Here is a 17,674-nt window from a genome sequence, read left to right as displayed (position 1 = left end):
GACAGTGGCAAAGAACCGGGCTCCCACGGCCTCCCATGGTTGGTGGGAGAAACTGAGGCACAGAGATGGAATTTGACTAAGGTGGTTTTTTATTCAGCAAATATCCCAGTGGGACAGGTATTATGTCTCAGGCCCTGTGCTAGGCTGTGTGGGGAAAGGTCGGGGATGAGACCACACGGGAACAGTAGGAGATAAAATGTGGATAAAGGACCACAGCAAAGCAGAGAATTCTATGTGTTATAAATGGTTTGCTCTAGGTGTTTGGGGAGAGTGAGTTCATGGGTTAGATTGCTCTTGGGACTGGAACAAGACTGAGGTCTCTGGCCTTCTGAGCTGGAAAACCCCCAAACCACAGTGACGGTCCCTCCCTCTTGGCCTTGCGCCAACTCTGCCATGCTTTTAGCTGTTAGGAAAAGCCCGCAGGCAGTCCATTACCTTTAGGCTATGGTTGGAGGTTCAGGACCCCAAGAAGGAAACCCCCAGACCTCCAGGCTGGGAGATCCTACTGGCTTGTGTGTCCCCGCAGGCCCCTTGCATGACTCGTTGCACCCAACAGGGTGAGTAAAAGCAACTTATTAGCATTGAACAGTGAAGAAAGGAGTCAGGATTGTTTGCAGAAGACTCCTCCCGGTTTCCTGCACGATCTTACCTCTCTCCACGTTGGCTGCTCACGTGACTTCAGGGATGTTTTTTTAAAAAGAGCCTTTTTTATTGAAAACTCATATGAAATAGACCTGCTTGAGCTTCCCACCAAAGCAAACGAAACAGCCTCCCCAATCATTCATGGAACATCTGTTGGGCGTCTGCTGTCTCTTCGAAGAGGGACGGGGCCATGCCCGCCAGTTCGCTCTCACAGCGCAACCCCCAAGCACGGCAGTGAGTATACGGCAGTTGGCCGGTAAGTATTTGTTGAACAAATTAAATGTGGAGAAATTTGTGTGTACTTGCTTTTGTCCCTTACCTCAAGCAGCTAATACATTGAGAGTCGATTGCTATTAGAATCAATGGCAGCAGCGATGAGAGTTATTTATTCAAATGGACAATAAGCATATGAAAGATTAGACCTCTCAAAAACAGACCACTACTCACCTACCTTAATGGCTAATTTTTTAAAAAAATATTTTTTAAAGATTTTATTTACTTATTCATTTTTAGAGAGGGGAAGGGAAAGAGAGAGGGAGAGAAACATCAGTGTGTGGTTGCCTCTTGCATGCCCCTGCACCCCCCCCTCCCCCGGCACTGGGGACCTGGCCTGCAACCCAGGCATGTGCCCTGACTGGGAATCAAACCGACAACCCTTTGATTCGCAGGCCAGCACTCAACCACTGAGCCATACCAGCCAGGGAGAAAAATTATTTGTTTCTTACTGATTTTTTTTTTTTATTAGAGAGAGAGTGAGGGGGAGAGAGAGAGAGAAACATCGATTTGTTGTTCCATTCATTTATTTATTCATTGGTTGATGCTCATATGTGCCCTGAATGGGTATCAAATCTGCACCTTGGTGTGTCAGGACAATACCCTAAACAGCTGAGCTACCCAGCCAGGGCTACTGGCTAACATTTTTTTTTTTTAATTGACAATACAAGGTGGTGGGAGGATATAGAGTGACTGAAATTTTTACACCTGGCTGCTTAGAGGGTAAATTGTTACAGCCGATTGGAAAAACTGTTTGGTGATACAAACTAAAATAAAACATATCCTCCGTGTGACCCAACAATTCCATTCCTGGGTACACGCCCACTGGGAATGAATGCACATGTTCACTAGAAAAACACGTAAAATGTTCACAGCAGCTTTATTCCTTGTAGCTCTGAACCGGAAGCAATGAAAAAAATACCTATCGACTGGAGAGTGGACAAACTACTTAGGAGATACTTATCAATGGAATACTACATAAGGGAAAACATCCCCAAAGAACAAACAGACAAGCAAAAATTAGCTACTAATACAAGCCACAACATAAACAAATTCATAGATATTAAATGGAGTGAAAATCCAGAAACCAAAATGTGTATACTGTATATTCCATTTCTATTAAGTTCAAAAATAAGTGCAAGTCCTGTGTGGACTGGGAGCACAGATCGGGAAGGGGCACAGAAAACCCGGTGTGCCGGAGATACTTCCCACGAGTGCAGACATGTAAAATCTCACTGAGCTATATGCCTAAGACGAGTGCACTTGGTCCATGCACTTCACTGTGTTACACTCCAATTTAAAAAAAAAGAATGGATGTTAAAAATATGCATGTACCTTAGTATCTCTAAGAAATCAACACATTTAGTAACTGTTTTCTCTCTGGAAGGTGGTGTTAAGTGGGACTAACATCATGAGTGTGATGGCCACCCATGAGTCCTGGATACAAAGGCTGGTCAATTCATCAGCTCTGGTCCATCCCTCAGGGCCTCCTCCCTATGGAGAGGACAAACTCATCAGTTATTGGTCCAACCCACTCTCTTACCCTCTTCCCCACCGACTTATGGACATCTTTGCTCATCCTTCCTCCCCCTCCCCTCTCTCAGGACATGAGGGGCTCTCCTCTTCTTGTTGGCCCATCCGCTAGCCTGCCTCCTTGAGCCCACGGGGTCCTGTCTTCGTGAGAACGTGGTACCATCCTTCAAGCCTACATTAGCTTGCATTTCCAAGCCTTTAACCTCAACTGAATTCTTCCTCTCAGACTACGGAGATCTCAGGTTTCTTCTATTCTTAAAAATTTCCTCCTTTGACCCCAGTTTCCCCTCTAGCTACCGCCCAATATTTCTTTTTCCCTTCTAGGGTCACTGTCTCCGTTTATTGAGCTCCTAGTGGCTCTTAAATTCTCAGCTTTGGCCAGGTCACTAAAATTCCACAAGCAAAGGCCACCAAGGAATTTCCAACGGTCACATCCAAAGAACACTTGAAGTAGCCGACTCCTCTCATTCTGAAGTTTCGCTCCTTTGACTTTTACAACACCATGTGGTCCAGACTCTCCATGGTCCACTGACCATTTCCGCTCTGCCTCCCTCAGGGGTTCTGGTTCCTCCCACTCCCTGTGTAAGCACCGCTTCCCTGGGTTCTGTCCTTGGTCTTCTCAGCCCCACCCCGGCATTCCTTGTGGATGGCCTCCTGGTGTCAGTACCACGCCCTTACAGGTGACTCTCAAATCCTTGTTTCCCCTGAGGCTGGGGGTGTGTAGTCAACTTCCTTCTGGACAGCTGAATCTGGACATTCTCAGAGCACTTCAAGTTCAATGTGCTCAAACTCCATCTGTGGTTCCACTCCCACACCTGAAAGTCTTTATCTCAGTGGTTCTATTCCCGCCACTTACCAGAGCATTCAGACCAGAAACCGTGGTTAAAGCGGAGGTCCTCAGCCTCAGCGTTGCTGGTATTTTGGGCCAGATCACTCTTTCTGGTTGGGAGACTGCCCTGTCTACTGCAGGGTGTTTAGCAGCATCCCTGCTTTCATTCCCCTGGATGCTGGTAGTAGCCTACCGGTTGAGACAACCAAAAATGTCCCCACACATTGCCTCACATCCCTGAGAGGGGGCTGTCAAACTACCTCAGGGTTGAGAACCACTGGGTTAAAACCATGGGTTTAGCAGCCACACGTACCTGTGTAAGGTTGGACTAGTTGGCTAGCTCTTGGGGACTTAGTTGGTTTTCTCTGTAAGACAGAGATGATTCTCATTCCAGGGGCGGAGCTTAAATAAGGCGACAGAGGTAAAGTGTGAGGTCTGTCTGTACTGGACGTTTGCTGACAGCAACAAAGACCCCTCTTTCTCATCCTCACCTCCAGACTCCTGGGCTTCTCCGAGGTGTCTCCTAAGTCCATCCACTGTTCCCCGTTTGCTGTAGACTCAAGCCCCCGCGAATTCATATGTTGGAATCCTAACCCCCAGTGTGAAGGTATTAGGGGAGGGAACAGGTCATAAGAGCACAGCCCTCACGAACGGGATTAGTGTCATTATAAGGAGCCTCCAGAGAGGTCCCTGCCCCTTCTGCCACGTGGGAACACAGAGAGAAGGTGACTATCTCTGAGCCAGGAAGCAGGCTCCTATCAGACACTGGACCTGATCTTGGACTTCCCAGCCTCCAAAACCATACGAAATACACATCTGTGGTTTGAGCCACCCAGTCTATGATACTCTGCTACTGTAGCCGGAAAGGGCTAAGTATTTTCTATCCGGATTATTGCAACAGCTTTGCAACCGAGTGTCACAGCTTCCAGTCAGCCTTGCTTCCCTCAGTCCCACACTCTGCTCGGCACACAAGCCCTCCAGGGTCTGGCTGCTGCCCACCTCTGCAGTGCGGCCTCTTGCCCCTCTCAGCCTTGACTTTCTAGTCCAGCCACACCGAAATGGCAGGCATTCCTTTCACACCATGCAGTTTCTGCCCCCATGTATTAGCTCACACTGTTCCTTCTGCCTGGAATAACCTCCCACACTCCTCTTTGTCTGGCTGACTCTTGTTCTTAAAGGCTCCCTTCAATTTCACCTCCTCCCAGAAGTTGTACCCAGAGCCTCCTTTACCAGGCTGGGCTGGGCGTTCCTCGGTGCCCCCACAGGCAGATCCGAGTCCTCGCACCTCTCCCCTTGCAGGCTGTTTCTGTTTCTGTGTCTGGCTCTGCTGGGCGGCACAGGGGCAGGGAGCGTGCCTTTTTCATCTCTCTATACCATGTAGCACCTCCCTCGACACAAACGGTGCTCGGCGAGTATTTATTGAGTGAAGACGTGGATCTAGCAGCATCATTACCCTCTACATGGGTTTAGAGCCATAGTTCAGAAGCAGTTATAAAATAGCCCATAAATCTGCTGTCCCTGTGGCTCAGGAGAAGCGTGCTTTCTCAGCCTGGGACTTGTGGCAAGCAGAGTGCTGACGGGTAACACTTGCATAAGCATGTGCGGTCCACGCATGAGGCAGGGAGCATGGGTATCTGCTTACAGCAGCATCAGCTGGCCCTCTCTGAGAGTCAGAGGCACTTTCTCCACCGTTTCCATCTGTGGCCTTTCAAGGATCCTGATTCATGGCTCTTCCTGTCAGTGAACTTTCCTCTAACGCCTTCATTCACCTCTGAACCGTTATCTTTATGCAGGTTTTTGCAATTGACTCAGTCATCCCTCCGGGCCACAAATATAGATTAAGCACCATTATGTGCATACGCTTTTGGAGGTCTACTTGCTATTTTTTTTTTTTTTTTTTTGCCCTGGGACCTCTTAGGAGCCCACCAGGATGCGAGGTCTGCTTCTCCCACGTGTCTGTCTCCGTTGGGCAGGTGTTGAGACCCTCCTCTGACTAGGTCCGAGGAAAGAAGTGCAGGCAGGCGCTCAGGAGTTAGAGGTGTTTAGTCAGTCCTGCCCTCCTTCCTCCTCCAATAACAATAAACCTTTGTTTGTCTTTGGCATAAAGTTACAGGGCTGGCTTCTGGAGTCCTGAGAACTTGCTCAATCCCTTTTCAAGCTCAACTCTTGGAGCCTCAGTCTCCCCATCTTCCAGGTACGCGCGGTGGGCAGAGGCGGGAGGAGTGGAGTAGGTCCATCAGTCAGGGCCCTTCCTCCCAGTTTTTCAGATGCAGCCGGGGTGCGTAGCTCCGGGTCCGCCAGCTCACGGGGGTCGCCAGGAGATCCCGCGAAGCTGGGCGAGGTAGTTGCCACCCGGGAAGCCTTGTGGCTTAGCGGTGTCCTGAGCCCAAGGGCGGGCGGGGAAGGACCTGCGGCGAGGCGGGAAAACTCTGTGGCCTCGGAGCGCACTTGTCTGGCGCGAAACCTGGCTCCCGCATGGCAGGGGTCAGGCGGATCAGGCAGGGCGGGGTGGGGAGTAGGGGCAGCGGAGTCAGGAAATTCCCAGGAAATTCCTTTCCATTCCCACATTCCCCGCCCCTTTCCTTGGGTGCCTATCTCTCCGAACTCTGGGAAACAGAAAATGAAATGCTAATTTGGGTTTCCTCACGGCCCTTTTCCAGTTCCTGGCCATCTGGGTTCGGGGCGCGCGTGGGAGCGCAATAGCGCGGGCGCGCAGGAGTTTGGGGCCTTCCGGCCGACGGGGAGTGGGACCAATCCCTGGAGGCTCCTGCAGCTCGGAAGCGCGCTACCGCTCGGTCCGTGAGCTCTGGGAGGCGTCCCCCAGCCTCTGTCCCGTGTAGCTTAAGGTGGTGTCACATGAGCCGCGGGGCAGTGGGAACCTCGGGAGTGGGCGGGGGCGTGCGCGCCGGGAAGTCCACCTATATGCGCCGTGGCCCAGCTGACGGATACCAGGAATTCCCAATGAGAGGCGATGGGGGGAAGTTTGGGCAACTCGGACTGGCCAATGGAGAACCTAGGGAGGGCTCTCTGCCCCTTACCCCCGCCCCTGCCTGCCTAGCTCCCGCAGCGCTGGTGTGTCTGCCCGGCTCAGTGTGCGTGGGGATTAGGTCCGAGCGCCCGCCCTGAGGCAGGCAGTTTGCGAGCTCAGGCAGCTGCTGCCGACACCGCCGCCAGCAGCAGACTTCGCGAGCAGCGCCGCGGCGGAACTGGGCGCAGGGGAGCTAGCCCGCCCCGCCAGCCCAGCCCGGCCTGACTCCCTCCCCACGCCGGGGCAGCAGCAGCAGCAGCAGCCGCAGCCGCCGCCGCCGCTGCTGGGAGAAGGTGGAGGAAGAAATCCAGTCCTAGCACGCGCGCACCATCATGGACCATTATGATTCCCAGCAAACCAACGACTACATGCAGCCCGAAGAGGACTGGGATCGAGACCTGCTCCTGGACCCGGCCTGGGAGAAGCAGCAGAGAAAGGTCAGCAGCTGCCCTCGCCCGCCGCAGCCCCCCACGCCGGCCCGCTCCGCCCGCCGCGCTAGCGGCTTCGGGCTGGGAACCGGTTCCTGGCGCGCACGAACGGGGGCGGGGGGTGCGCGGCCGCTGCTAGGTGGGGTGTTGGGTTACAGGCGCGGGGCGGAAGGGGGAGCGCCCCTGCCCCAGCGCCTGTGAAGGGGGAAGTGGGGCCGCCGGCAGGCAGGTCGCCCTGCGGCCGGTGATTTGGGTCGCCCGGCTGCCTCCGCACCATCCCCGCGTGGGCAGGGGCGGGGGCGGTGCCTGGGAGGCTGAGGCTGAGACCCCGGTTCGGTGGCTGCTGCTCCGGATCGATTTTCCCTTCCCTTCCCCGCCCCCTGGCCGCCTCTCCATATGGCATGCGGTGGCAGCGCCCTTCCTGGGCCGCCCTGGGCTGGGGACTTGTAGGGGGCAAGCTGCGCGGGACCCTGCACCTCCCAGTCCACTGACGGAGGGGAAAGAGGGAGCCGAAGGGACTGGAAGCTGCCTCCGGGTCGGCCTGGAGGTGGACCTGTTGAAGCGGGGTTGCGGCCGAGAAAAGGCAGGGGTGTAAGTGGGCTCCCCAGCGGGCCCTGTGGGGGCGGGATCAGGAAGGCATACCGTTTTAATTGCTTAACTCAGTGGGTTGGTAGCTGTGAGCAGAGGTGGACTTGAGTCTGTGTCCTGCCCCTCCGATCCCTGCTCATTCTGGGAGAAAGCGAATTTGGGCAACTTGATTTGAGTTGAGGGGCTCCAGGGCAGAGGGTTTTTCCCGGGGATATTTAGGGTCAGTCACTGGGGATCTCTGCTTAGCCACCGAGCCGCGTCCCAGGCTCCTGGTACCGGGTGCGCACTCCGCCACCCGGGCAAGGCTTGCAGCTGGCGATGGGACATCGGCACGGTGGCCAGTGGCAGGAAGAGATCAGAAACCACTCTTTGGGTAGGGGTGGGGGAGCGCCCAACACAGCCCTTGCTTCCTGCGTGCGCGGTGAGTTCTTGCCTCAGGCGGCCACGTACCCTGTGCACCCCTCTTTCCCTCCTCCCCCGCTGCCCGCTCCCATCCGGTCCCTCCTCGTTCCGTCCCTCCTTGCCCCACCCCCATCCCCGCCCCCGCCCCCCCACCCCCGCTGATCTGGGAATGGGGGGGGACAGGATGGCGCGTCCCTCTGGATAGTGCGGTTAGGGCTGGGCTTGAGGGAGAACGCTCATGTCCAAAAATGGTAACATTCATTCCCTTTTTTAAACTTAAAAGGGGGGGAGTTTAGGGAGCCGACTGAAGTTTTTTTTCAGCCAAAGGCATCCTGTATTAGCTCACTCAGGAATCCTAAGCCCTTTTACTCACTTCGTCAGACGAGCAGAGGTGATTCAAAACTCGCGCACAAAGGGCTTCCTCAAAGTCAGGCGACCTGAGACCCAGGCCCACTGCTCCTGAGTCCAGCCCTGTATGACATTGGAAGGTCCCCCGGCTTTGAGCTAACTTTTCCAAAACACCCCTCTTTCGCTTCCTGTCTGCCCCCTCTGGGAGAGCTGGGGAGAGAGCGACTGCCCCCCACTCACCCGCTCATTTGCTGGGACGCTTGGGCATTAGAGGAACAGAGAATGGAGTGGATAATTGAGAAATTCCCGTGGGGGCAAGGCAGAGGGGCTTTTAAAAAATTCATGGTGAGGCCTTCTTGAGAATAGGTTTTAACTGGGCAAGAGTGGTGGGATTAGGGTGGTGGGAGCCTTGGGATCTAACATGGAGAGTGAGATGTGTAGGAGGTCCTTGTTTACCTACTGTGTGCCTTGGGCACCTACTGTGTGCCTAGTAGTGACAGGCACCCAGAGGAGCAGGAGTGACAGGACTGCCCCAGAGCTAGGAATTCGGTCCTTTTAAGGACTGTGGGAGGACTAAGTTCCCGGGCAGCAGGAACTCTGGTCTCCTCGGCCCTGACCAGGAAGTCTGCACCATACTGTTCAGTAGGATCAAATGAATGAATGAATGTATTAAATATAGTCAGGAAGGAAAATACCATCGTCTCTCTTTCTCTGCATATATACATGTAACACACACACATTCATAAAACGCTGGCCTGGGTGGTGTGGGTGTGTGCCAGGCCTCTGGGGTAGCCAGGTGGGAACGGGGTCATGTGGGAAATTTGGTAATCAATGAGGCACATCGACAGTTTGCCCAGTGGTCTGGTCAAGGGCTGATGTGGGCCAGGCATTGCTCTCATCTGGGCACATACATTGTTCCAGTTGTTACTCCCAGCAGCTCTGTGAGCCAGGCACCCGTGAGGATGAGGAAACGAGGGGCAGAGGGGGAAGTTAACCAGCCCAGAGTCCCACGCTGGTGTGTAGGGGGGCTGGGATGCAGCCGTGTTCAAGGCAGGCAGCTTCCCCTCACTTGTCCCTCTTTGCCGAAGGAGGCAGGAAAGCTGGGCCTGGCATCCCGATCTGCCAGAATCTGGACGAAAAGGAGCCAACACCTGTTTTGGCGGGAGGGTGGGAGGGGGTGGTGGGACGGGACAAGCTCTGAGCCTGGCTCTGAAAATCTAGTCTGGAGCTTGTTATCTGCCATGAATTCACCTTGCGTGGGCCTCAGTTTCCTTATCTGTAGATTTTACCTAGTTCTCAGTGGAATATAAATAAGGGGTGTTATGTGTGGACAATCAGACTTAAAGTAACTTGCTGCTTTTGACACCTTCCCTGCTTACCCTGGGAAGCAAGGACTGAGAGGGGCCAGAGCTGACAAGTGGACAGAGCACAGCCATTCCAGATGGAGGCTCAAGAGTGAGCTGGGGGCCAGACAGGGAGGACACAGTGCAGTTGGGGGCAGAAGGCTCTCTCCTTTTAGCCCTGGTGCAACCGTAACTTTGAGACTTGGGCAAGTCATTTCACTTCTGAGCTTTTGTTAGCTCATTCAACAAATACTTTTGGAGCACCATCTCTGTGCCATGGATGGTTCAAGGTGCTGTGGACAGAGCCATGGACAAGGCAGATGAGGCATGTGGCACTTCTGTTTCCTCCTCTGTAAAGGGGCTGCATTCCTGCCCTGCTAACCCTCTAGGGTTCTCACAGGGGTTGGATTCAATAACCTGGTAGAAATACCTCCTTTGAGAATGGTGAGGCCTGATGCAGATGCAGGTAGAGGTCTGTGCAGGCAGAAGGCGTGACTCAGGAACCTGTGGCGGTTGGCCGTGGCTTGTTCCACCTTCAGAGAATGTTTCAGCGCAGAGTTCCTGAGGCTGGAATCCCTCCCTCCCTGGCTTCAGACACAAAATGCAGTGGATTAGAGCAGTTTACTGGCTTTCATAGTCTTCCTGACTTTTGAGGCTGAGCCCCAAAGGCACCTTTCCTAAGGGTGCCTATCTTTCTGGGTTGACCACAGTCCCCATGGATCTTGCCCATGCTTCTGTGTATGTGTGGGGGTGGGGGCAGGTGAGGGGGAGCAGGCTGGAGAAAGCATAGACTTTGAGTTTCATCCAGACTCTACAGATTCAGGATTTTGACTTTGGGCAAATCACTCAACCTCTGTCACTCTCTCAGTTCCTTATTTTAAAAAAAGGAGCTAATAACCTTCCCCTTCCCTGTTGATGGAGAAGATATGCAAATTGGCAGCATCTGCTGTTAAATTTTATTCTCTCTTCCTCCTTGAATCCTGGGTGCTCTGGTTTACTGTGTATTTTACAGGTGCCAGCCCTGGGGTTTCTCACATGTAGGGCCTTAATCAATATTTGTTGAGCTAATGGATGTTGAGACAGAGGCGGCCCTGGCAGCTGTAAGAACACAGTTGTAGAGAGGCCCAGGTCCGGACTCTGCACCCCTGTGGAGCAAGGTTGGAAAGCCAGGTTACAGGAAGAGACGCCTCTTGTTTACACTTGCTTCTGGACTGTGTGACCATCCCAGGAGCTAACCGAGGCCACCGTTCAATGCGGAGGACTGCAAAGATGGGGAGATGCCATCCGCCTGTCTTGAAGATTAGGGCTGCTAAAGCCAGGGCGATGCCTGGCAGAAATAAGATCTGGGAGAGGAGAGCGCTGGCTCTAGTGCTCCTCACTATTCTGACTCCTGCCCACGTCACCCCTTGCCAGTGTCCATGGGGGCAGGGGCCCAGTCTGTCCTGTTCTCTGCTGAATCCCCAGTGCCTAGCAAGAGTCAGCCGTCTCATAGGGTGGTCAAGAAATAATAACTTGGTATCATGCATAGCTCTTAACTCTGGGCTGGGGGGTGGAGATAGGGATGGAATGATTTACATTCCAGATAAACCACCTACCCCATCCTGGGGCTGTGTCTGGCTCCACGCCCTGCAGATAGACATACTCTGGGCATATTAGGTTCAAATCTTGGCCTTTGTACTGATTAGCTGTGTGATCTTGGTGAGTCACTTACCTTCTCTGTGCTGGATGTTGCAAATGAGGAAATGGAGACGATACTCAGTCCTGCCTGATAATAGTTGGGTGGAGGTTTGAACCAAGTAATATATGCAGGTAATTCGGCATAGCTCCTAGCAGATAGCCACTGTTCAATAAATGTTAATAATTTTGAGGTACCAGAGTGTCTGTGGCCTTTACCCAATATGCTTTGAGATAGGTGCAGTATATAAACCCATCATAGAAGGAGCTGAAGTTGCCCAGGGAGTTGTGTTGTCCTTGACCTCTGACCCTGAAGTAAGTGTCACTTGACTTTTCTGCTCAGTTCCTTCACCTATAGGATGGTGTAAAATTCCTGTTCAGCCTTTCCCTATTTCCTAGGTGTACAGGATGGAGAAATGCATGTTGAAGTGCTTATTAGCTTGTTATAGGACAGGTACAATGACCTCAAACTAGGAATCTTTTCGAAAAGACAAGCCGGGGTGCCTTCAGGCCCATTGTTAAATAGCTGGGGCATTCTTGGCCAGCCCGTCTTCCCCACCCCCTAGCAGCTTGCCCAGCCTTGCTGTGCCTCAGGACCTGTTGCAGCCGCTTTCTCTCCAAAGCTTGTCCTGTGTGGGTGCAGTGAAAACAGGTGCCCCACTGGTTGTCCAAGTGATTGACAAAGCCTGGTGGAGAGATGGACGGGGGCCTGGAGCGTCAGCGTGTGGAGGCCAGCTGGCCCACACCAGGCCGGCCGGCTGCTTCTGGCTGCCACCTCGGCCGCCCTCAGACAGGCAGGCGTGAGAAGGCCTGGGCTGCACGGAGAACCGGACATTCCAGTTTTGAGGAGTGAGGTGACCTTGAGGGGCTGTTGGGGTCACTGGAGATGAGCTTGTAGGAGTAAGGCTAGCAGGCTCTTACAGGATCCATGGTCACCAGCCTTTTCAAGTGGAAAAGGAGGAAACACGTTTCCTGAAGTCGGGTTCTTGAGGAGAGGCTAGAGGCTGTTCCCACTGGGGGGTGGGGTGGGAGGTGGAAGGAGGCCCTGACCCTTGGGCCCTTCTTTGTGAGGTAGTTCTGAGCACCAGGAGGTCAAACCAATGAGCATCCTGTAGTTTGGGGTTTGTGGTTGGGATCTGGGCTCCCTCTTTCCATCTCCTTGAGGAAGATCTGGGGCTGGGCACCTGGCCAGTGGCCACAAACCGTAAACTTGGCTGGAGGACTTGTCACACAAGACCTGGTGCCTCCTCTGTGCCCAGAGCCAGGGTGGGGTGGCGCGAGCCTGAGCCAGGACCTGGTCACAGCCACACACCTGCTGCCATGTGTCTCTAGGGTATCTACCGTGGTGTCTGTTTCCCCACCTTCCAGCCCCTAACTGTGAGAATGTTGACAGTTTCTTGGGGAGTCATTTAGGGAGCATGGGTTGAACCCCTCGTAAGTGTCAGGTGCTCTGCCCATGCGAGGTCATGGAATTTGTGGTTTAGGTGGAGAGGAGCCAGAAAGACAGAGAATTACACTAGGTTGCACCTGTAATGGCCAGAAGTGTGGCCAAGACAAATGCCACAGACATGCAAGGCAGGAGCTGGCCCGGCAGCCTGTGGGGGTGGAGAAGGCGAAGGGCTGGGGGGCACATGAACTTCACCTCCAAGGATAGGCAGGATGGCAGTTTCGCCGGGAGGCCGCCTCCTTCCCTGGCAGCCAGTCTGTGTGTGCATGTGTAGAGGGGGTAGGACGGAGGGGTCGGGGGAAGACTGGAAGGGCCCAGCAGGGGCAACTGAGCATGTGTTCCTTTCAGGGCCTGTAGCCTGGGGACAGTCCTCCTATTGTTCTCCCTCATTGTCCTTCTTTCCCATTCTCTCCCTCTCCCAGAGCTGAGCTCTCTCACCTTTTGGAGAAGCCAGGCTGTTTGCACAGCCCCCAGGTGGGGCCCTGCAGCCCCACACCTCTGGTGCAGGTGTTGTTGGGACCATCCCATCCAGTTAACCCCACGTGAGCTTGCCCCTACATGTACCCGCCAAGGCTTTCCTGGGATCTGGTGTTTGGCCAAAGGGCTGTAGTATGAGGGTACCTTCCCCACCACCCAGCTCTTATCCCCTCTCAGTGTGGTCACGTCTGTAGGAGGCTCGTGAGCTGGGCTCACTGGTCAAGGACACTAGAGCAGTCCTGGGGCCTACCAGCTCCCCCGAGGTCATGCTGAGAGGCTGAGTACAGAGGGAACCTCCGTGGCCTGGTTCCTTAGTCCTGGTCAGACTGGGTCACCCCAGGTGGACCCGTGATTCAGCCCAGCGTTCTGTCTCCATCAGCCCAGGTACTAGCACCCTGCTAAGCACACATTGTCCACACCTGGCCCTGACGGAGGCAAGGAGCTTGGGAATGGCAGGGGCAGGAGACCCAGCAAACCAGGGCTCAGAGCCACCCTGGCAGCCCACCTTCCTCTTAACACATGGCCGAGCTTTCTTACTGGTTCTCAGGCTGAGCGTCAAGTCCCGGCGTCCTTCCTTCTCAGTAGGTAGGAGGTGAATGCGTAGTGAGGGCTGGTCAGGTGCTCTCTGCTCTACCTCACCTGCTCTCCCCCTGTCATGTCCTGGCTGGGAACTACCTGGCAGGATCTCAGTGTGTGGGATACCATGAGTCTGGTGCAGTAATGCATAGGCCCCAAAGCCATGACCCCAACCTGCCCCTCTGTGTGCCCCGTTCAGCCACTCCCAAATGGAACCTTGCAGTTGCAAGGGGTTGCAGAGGGGAAGCGGGGGGGCGGTGACAGGCCTTAGTCCAGCTCCAGCCCCTCCTAGATAAACCTTGAAAAACAGTGGCTGTCCCCAGCAACCTGGGCAGGCTCATCTTCCCAGGAGCAGGACTGGATTTTTTTTCTTAAGTTAAAAAACTCTTTTTCTTATAATAATCATAGCTTCTCACGCTTTCTGAGCACATGCTAAGTATCAGGCACTGTGCTCAGGACCCTACACTGCATTAACGAATCTAACCCTGTGAGGAGTTTCGCTGCTAACCCACTTCACAGATGAGCAGACTGGCTCAGAGCGGCCGCACCACTTCTCCGAGGTCATCCAGCCAGCCGGCGGGGGGACTGGGAGCCCAGGCCGGGCTGTGTGCTCTGGAGTTTGCCTCCTCACCACTTCCAAGCCGCTGCTTGTGAAACAAAATGCTCCTGTACCTAGGGGCATTTAACCAAAGGCAAACATACAGAACAAAACCCAGTGGTGAAAACATTCTGGAATTAGGTAGTGGTGAGGGTGGGCAAGTGTGTGACTGCACTGAAAACCACTGAATTGTACGCTTTAAATGGGTGACTTTTGTGGTGTAACAATTATAGCTCCAAAAGCCCTCAGAAAATGCTAGCAATAGAAAGAAGATGACAGTTGCCTGTCATCCCACCTCCTGGAGGTAAGCACCCGCCCATTAGTTTCTGACGCTCTCTGCCCTCCGAGTCCCTCTTCCTCTCATCCGTGCGTGCTCCTTTCTCCCCCACACCGTTTACACTAAGGTCAGGGATATGGGCGCACAGTGACTGAGTGGGAGAATGGAGGAGGAAAACAATCAAGAAGGGCAGCTTTCTCTAGGGCCTGAGGCATGGCGGAGGGGAAGGGAGGAGAGGACCAGGGTCCTCCCCCAGGAGGCAGCTGCATCATCTTGGGTTGCCTAGCAATCGTGGGAAAAGGTGACTTAGCCTACTACAGAGGTGGGGGGAGAATAAAAGGCTGCCAGAGATGGAAATGGGGCGTAGATGCAGAGGATGCTGTTACCCTGGAAACTGCTTGCATGGTCCTTGGCTACAGTGGGTTACTGGGCTGGGATCCGCTCTTCAGTGAGAGGTTGTAGGGTCCTCTCCAGGCCTGTCACCTGCAGTGACAGTGGATGGAGGACAGAAACCCTTCTTGCACAGGGCCTATGTGTTAGCCATGTTCTGTCAGCAGCCACATTTAACACTTGCAGCAGTCTTGTAAGATATGTGGGACGATCACACTTGCGAGAGGAAGATCCTGAGCTTAGAGAGAGAAAGTGACAGGCTCACAGCCTCACGGTGAGAAAGGGCTGGGGACGAACAGTGGTACCCTTGGTCCTTAGAGGAACCTTTCATTTTGATTTAAAGTGTTTCACAAGTCCACAATCTGGGAGGTAATGTCAGCACTGCTCACCTCCTGGGAAGGGAGGAGGAGATGAGAGAAAGAGGAAGAGGCTGGAAAGGAGAGTTAACTGTTTTATTATTTATTTTTAGAGAAGGGGAGGGAGAGAGGAAGAGAGGGAGAGAAACATTAATGTGCAGTTGCCTCTCCCACGCCCCCCACTGGGGACCTGGCCTGCAACCCAGGCTTGTACCCTGACCGGGAATCCAACCGGCGACCCTTTAGTTTGCAGGCCAGCACTCAATCCACTGAGCCATACCAGTCAGAGTGAGAGTTAACTGTTTTATAACCAACCAACCAACCAACCAACCAATCAATCAGTGTTTATTAAAAATGTCTCGGTTCCCCAAATAAGTAAAAAGACTAATAGTTCACACTGATTGAAGGTTGCATGGTTTGGATTACTTCCGTCTGTTCAACAACACTTTGAGGAAGATGATGTTATTTTCTCTGTTTCAGACAGGGAAATTGAGGCTCAGAGAGGTCAAGTAACTTGCCCAAATTGACCGGCTATTGGGTTGGCCAAAAAGTGCGTTTGTTTTTTCCATAAGATGCCTCTAGTAGTGCTTAGTTGTCGTTAACTTCATTTGAAACAATTTTGTTGGATTGTATTGTGACAGTTGTCATATCAGAGTGCATTTAAAAAAACTTATCAAAAGTGGTGAATTTTTGTGTAGCCATTTTAATATTGGAGATGAAAGAAAGTATGTATTTTCAGCATAGTATGCTTTATTATTTCAAGAAAGGCAAAACCACAACTGAAATGCAAGAAAAAAAAAAGATTTGTGCAGGGTATGGACAAGGTGCTGTGCCTGAGTGAACGTGTCAAAAGTGGTTTGCGAAGTTTCATGCTGGAGATTTCTCGCTGGACATTGCTCCACAGTCGGGTAGACCAGCTGAAGTTGATAGCGATGAAATTGAGACCTTAATTGAGAACAATCAATGTTCTACCATGTGGGAGATAGCTAACATACTCAAAATATCCAAATCAACGAAGTTATTGGTGAAAATGGAAAACGTGTCCTTTATTTTATGGAAGAAATAAACGGAGTTTTTGGCCCACTCAGGAGTAAGCCAGGTGTGGAACGAACCCAAGTGGGTTGACCTTGAAGCCCATCTGTTCACCGGAAGTACAGACACAGCCTTAGTTATTCTGGAGTTTTCGTTGTAACTGAGAGAGACAAGACCTACATAAATGAAATAAAAAGCAACAGTTCAAGGCGGTGTCAAATCAAGTACTCATGCGAGTCACGATTTTAAGCTTTTATGCTTTCACATGTGGTTTTCTTTCCATCAGCCATGCTGTGCCACCCTGTGAGGCCCCCCTCCCATCCACAGACAGCGCAGGTGGGACTCCGAAGGGGTGAGTGGCTTCACCAGGTCTCCCTCTCAGCCGGAGCCAGACGCAGTTGGTTTGGAATCCAGGTCTTTGACTGGCGGGTCTGTGAGGCTGTGGGCATGGGTCTTTCTGAGGTCACCCCCCCACACCCGGTCGAAAAGGCAGTGGAGGATTTTAGTTGTATTTCTCCACTTTCAGTAGAAAGTGTCAGACTGTCAGGAGTAGGAAGAGACTCAGGTCCCCTCACCTTGGAAGCCCCCCAATCCCACCATGTCCCCAGTGGCTTCCACAGAGCTGACCCCTGCTTTTTCGACTGGCTTCCCTGCCTGAAGATTCAGCCACATCCTCCTCCTCTGTTGCATCGATTCCTTCAGTGCCACCTGCTCCTTTTGGTCGGTCCCTTTGTTTGGTCACCGGGGGACCGAACAGGCCTTGAACCAGGTAGCCGAGCTCAGTGTTTGTTTTGGTTGTAAAAGCCTGTGCCCTTGAACCTGGAGCTAGAGGTTTGTGTTTAAGCCTTGAGACTGTTAAGAAAGTTGGTGAAGGAAGGCGTGGGGCCTTAGGTTGGGGTAAGTGCTTTTGGCTTTAAGCTTTGTGGGCCGGGCCAGGCCAGGCCAGGGAGAAGGTAGTGCCCAGCTTTGAACCTTTGCTGCCCAGGGTCTAAATGCAAGGCCCCAAATGGTTCGGCCGAGGGCCCAGCTGAGCAGCCACCACTGGCGGAAGGGAGCCTTCCTGACAAGTGGCTTTCTTTCTACCTTGCTTTTCCTGTTTTGGGGTTGTTGGTGGCATGGGGCTGGTCAGGGGGTGGGCACAGGCCTGAGTTGAGACCAGGCCAGGGCTTGCTGGGGAGCATTTTTATGGGCCTGACGATTTACTTTTTTTAAGCCATCTGTAAAGCTCTGATGATCACTGATGGGCGTAGAGTGGAGTGGGGCTCAGCTCTATTTTCAAATCCTCTGTAGGTGAAATTATACCAGGGGAGGGAACGTGGAGGTGGGTGGCCTCCTGCAGGCAGGTCTCGTAGTGGAGCTCGGCTTGCCATCTGGGAAGAGAGAGGCAGCAAGCCTTGCGTGTGGGTGGGAGGGGCTTGCTGCAGGCAGGCTCT

General features: G+C 53.2%; 1 protein-coding gene across 3 annotated transcripts in view; it reads left to right on the top strand.

Annotated features, from left to right (window-relative positions):
- The first annotated feature begins 6,337 nt into the window (after positions 1–6,337).
- The window catches only part of ACTN1 (actinin alpha 1), an 88,243-nt gene continuing 76,906 nt past the window's right edge, over positions 6,338–17,674 (top strand). For 2 of the 3 annotated variants that reach the window (XM_028505752.2, XM_028505754.2), the window contains exon 1: positions 6,338–6,742. In XM_028505752.2, coding sequence (XP_028361553.1) covers positions 6,638–6,742 — 105 coding nt within the window. In that variant the 5' untranslated portion in view covers positions 6,338–6,637. The remainder of the gene's footprint in view (positions 6,743–17,674) is intronic. The other variant, XM_028505753.2, reaches the window with a different exon arrangement.

Source organism: Phyllostomus discolor, chromosome 1 (assembly GCF_004126475.2).
Source record: "Phyllostomus discolor isolate MPI-MPIP mPhyDis1 chromosome 1, mPhyDis1.pri.v3, whole genome shotgun sequence".
NCBI lineage: Eukaryota > Metazoa > Chordata > Mammalia > Chiroptera > Phyllostomidae > Phyllostomus > Phyllostomus discolor.
Note: the sequence above shows the minus strand (reverse complement) of the source record. Positions and strands in the feature narration are given on the sequence as shown.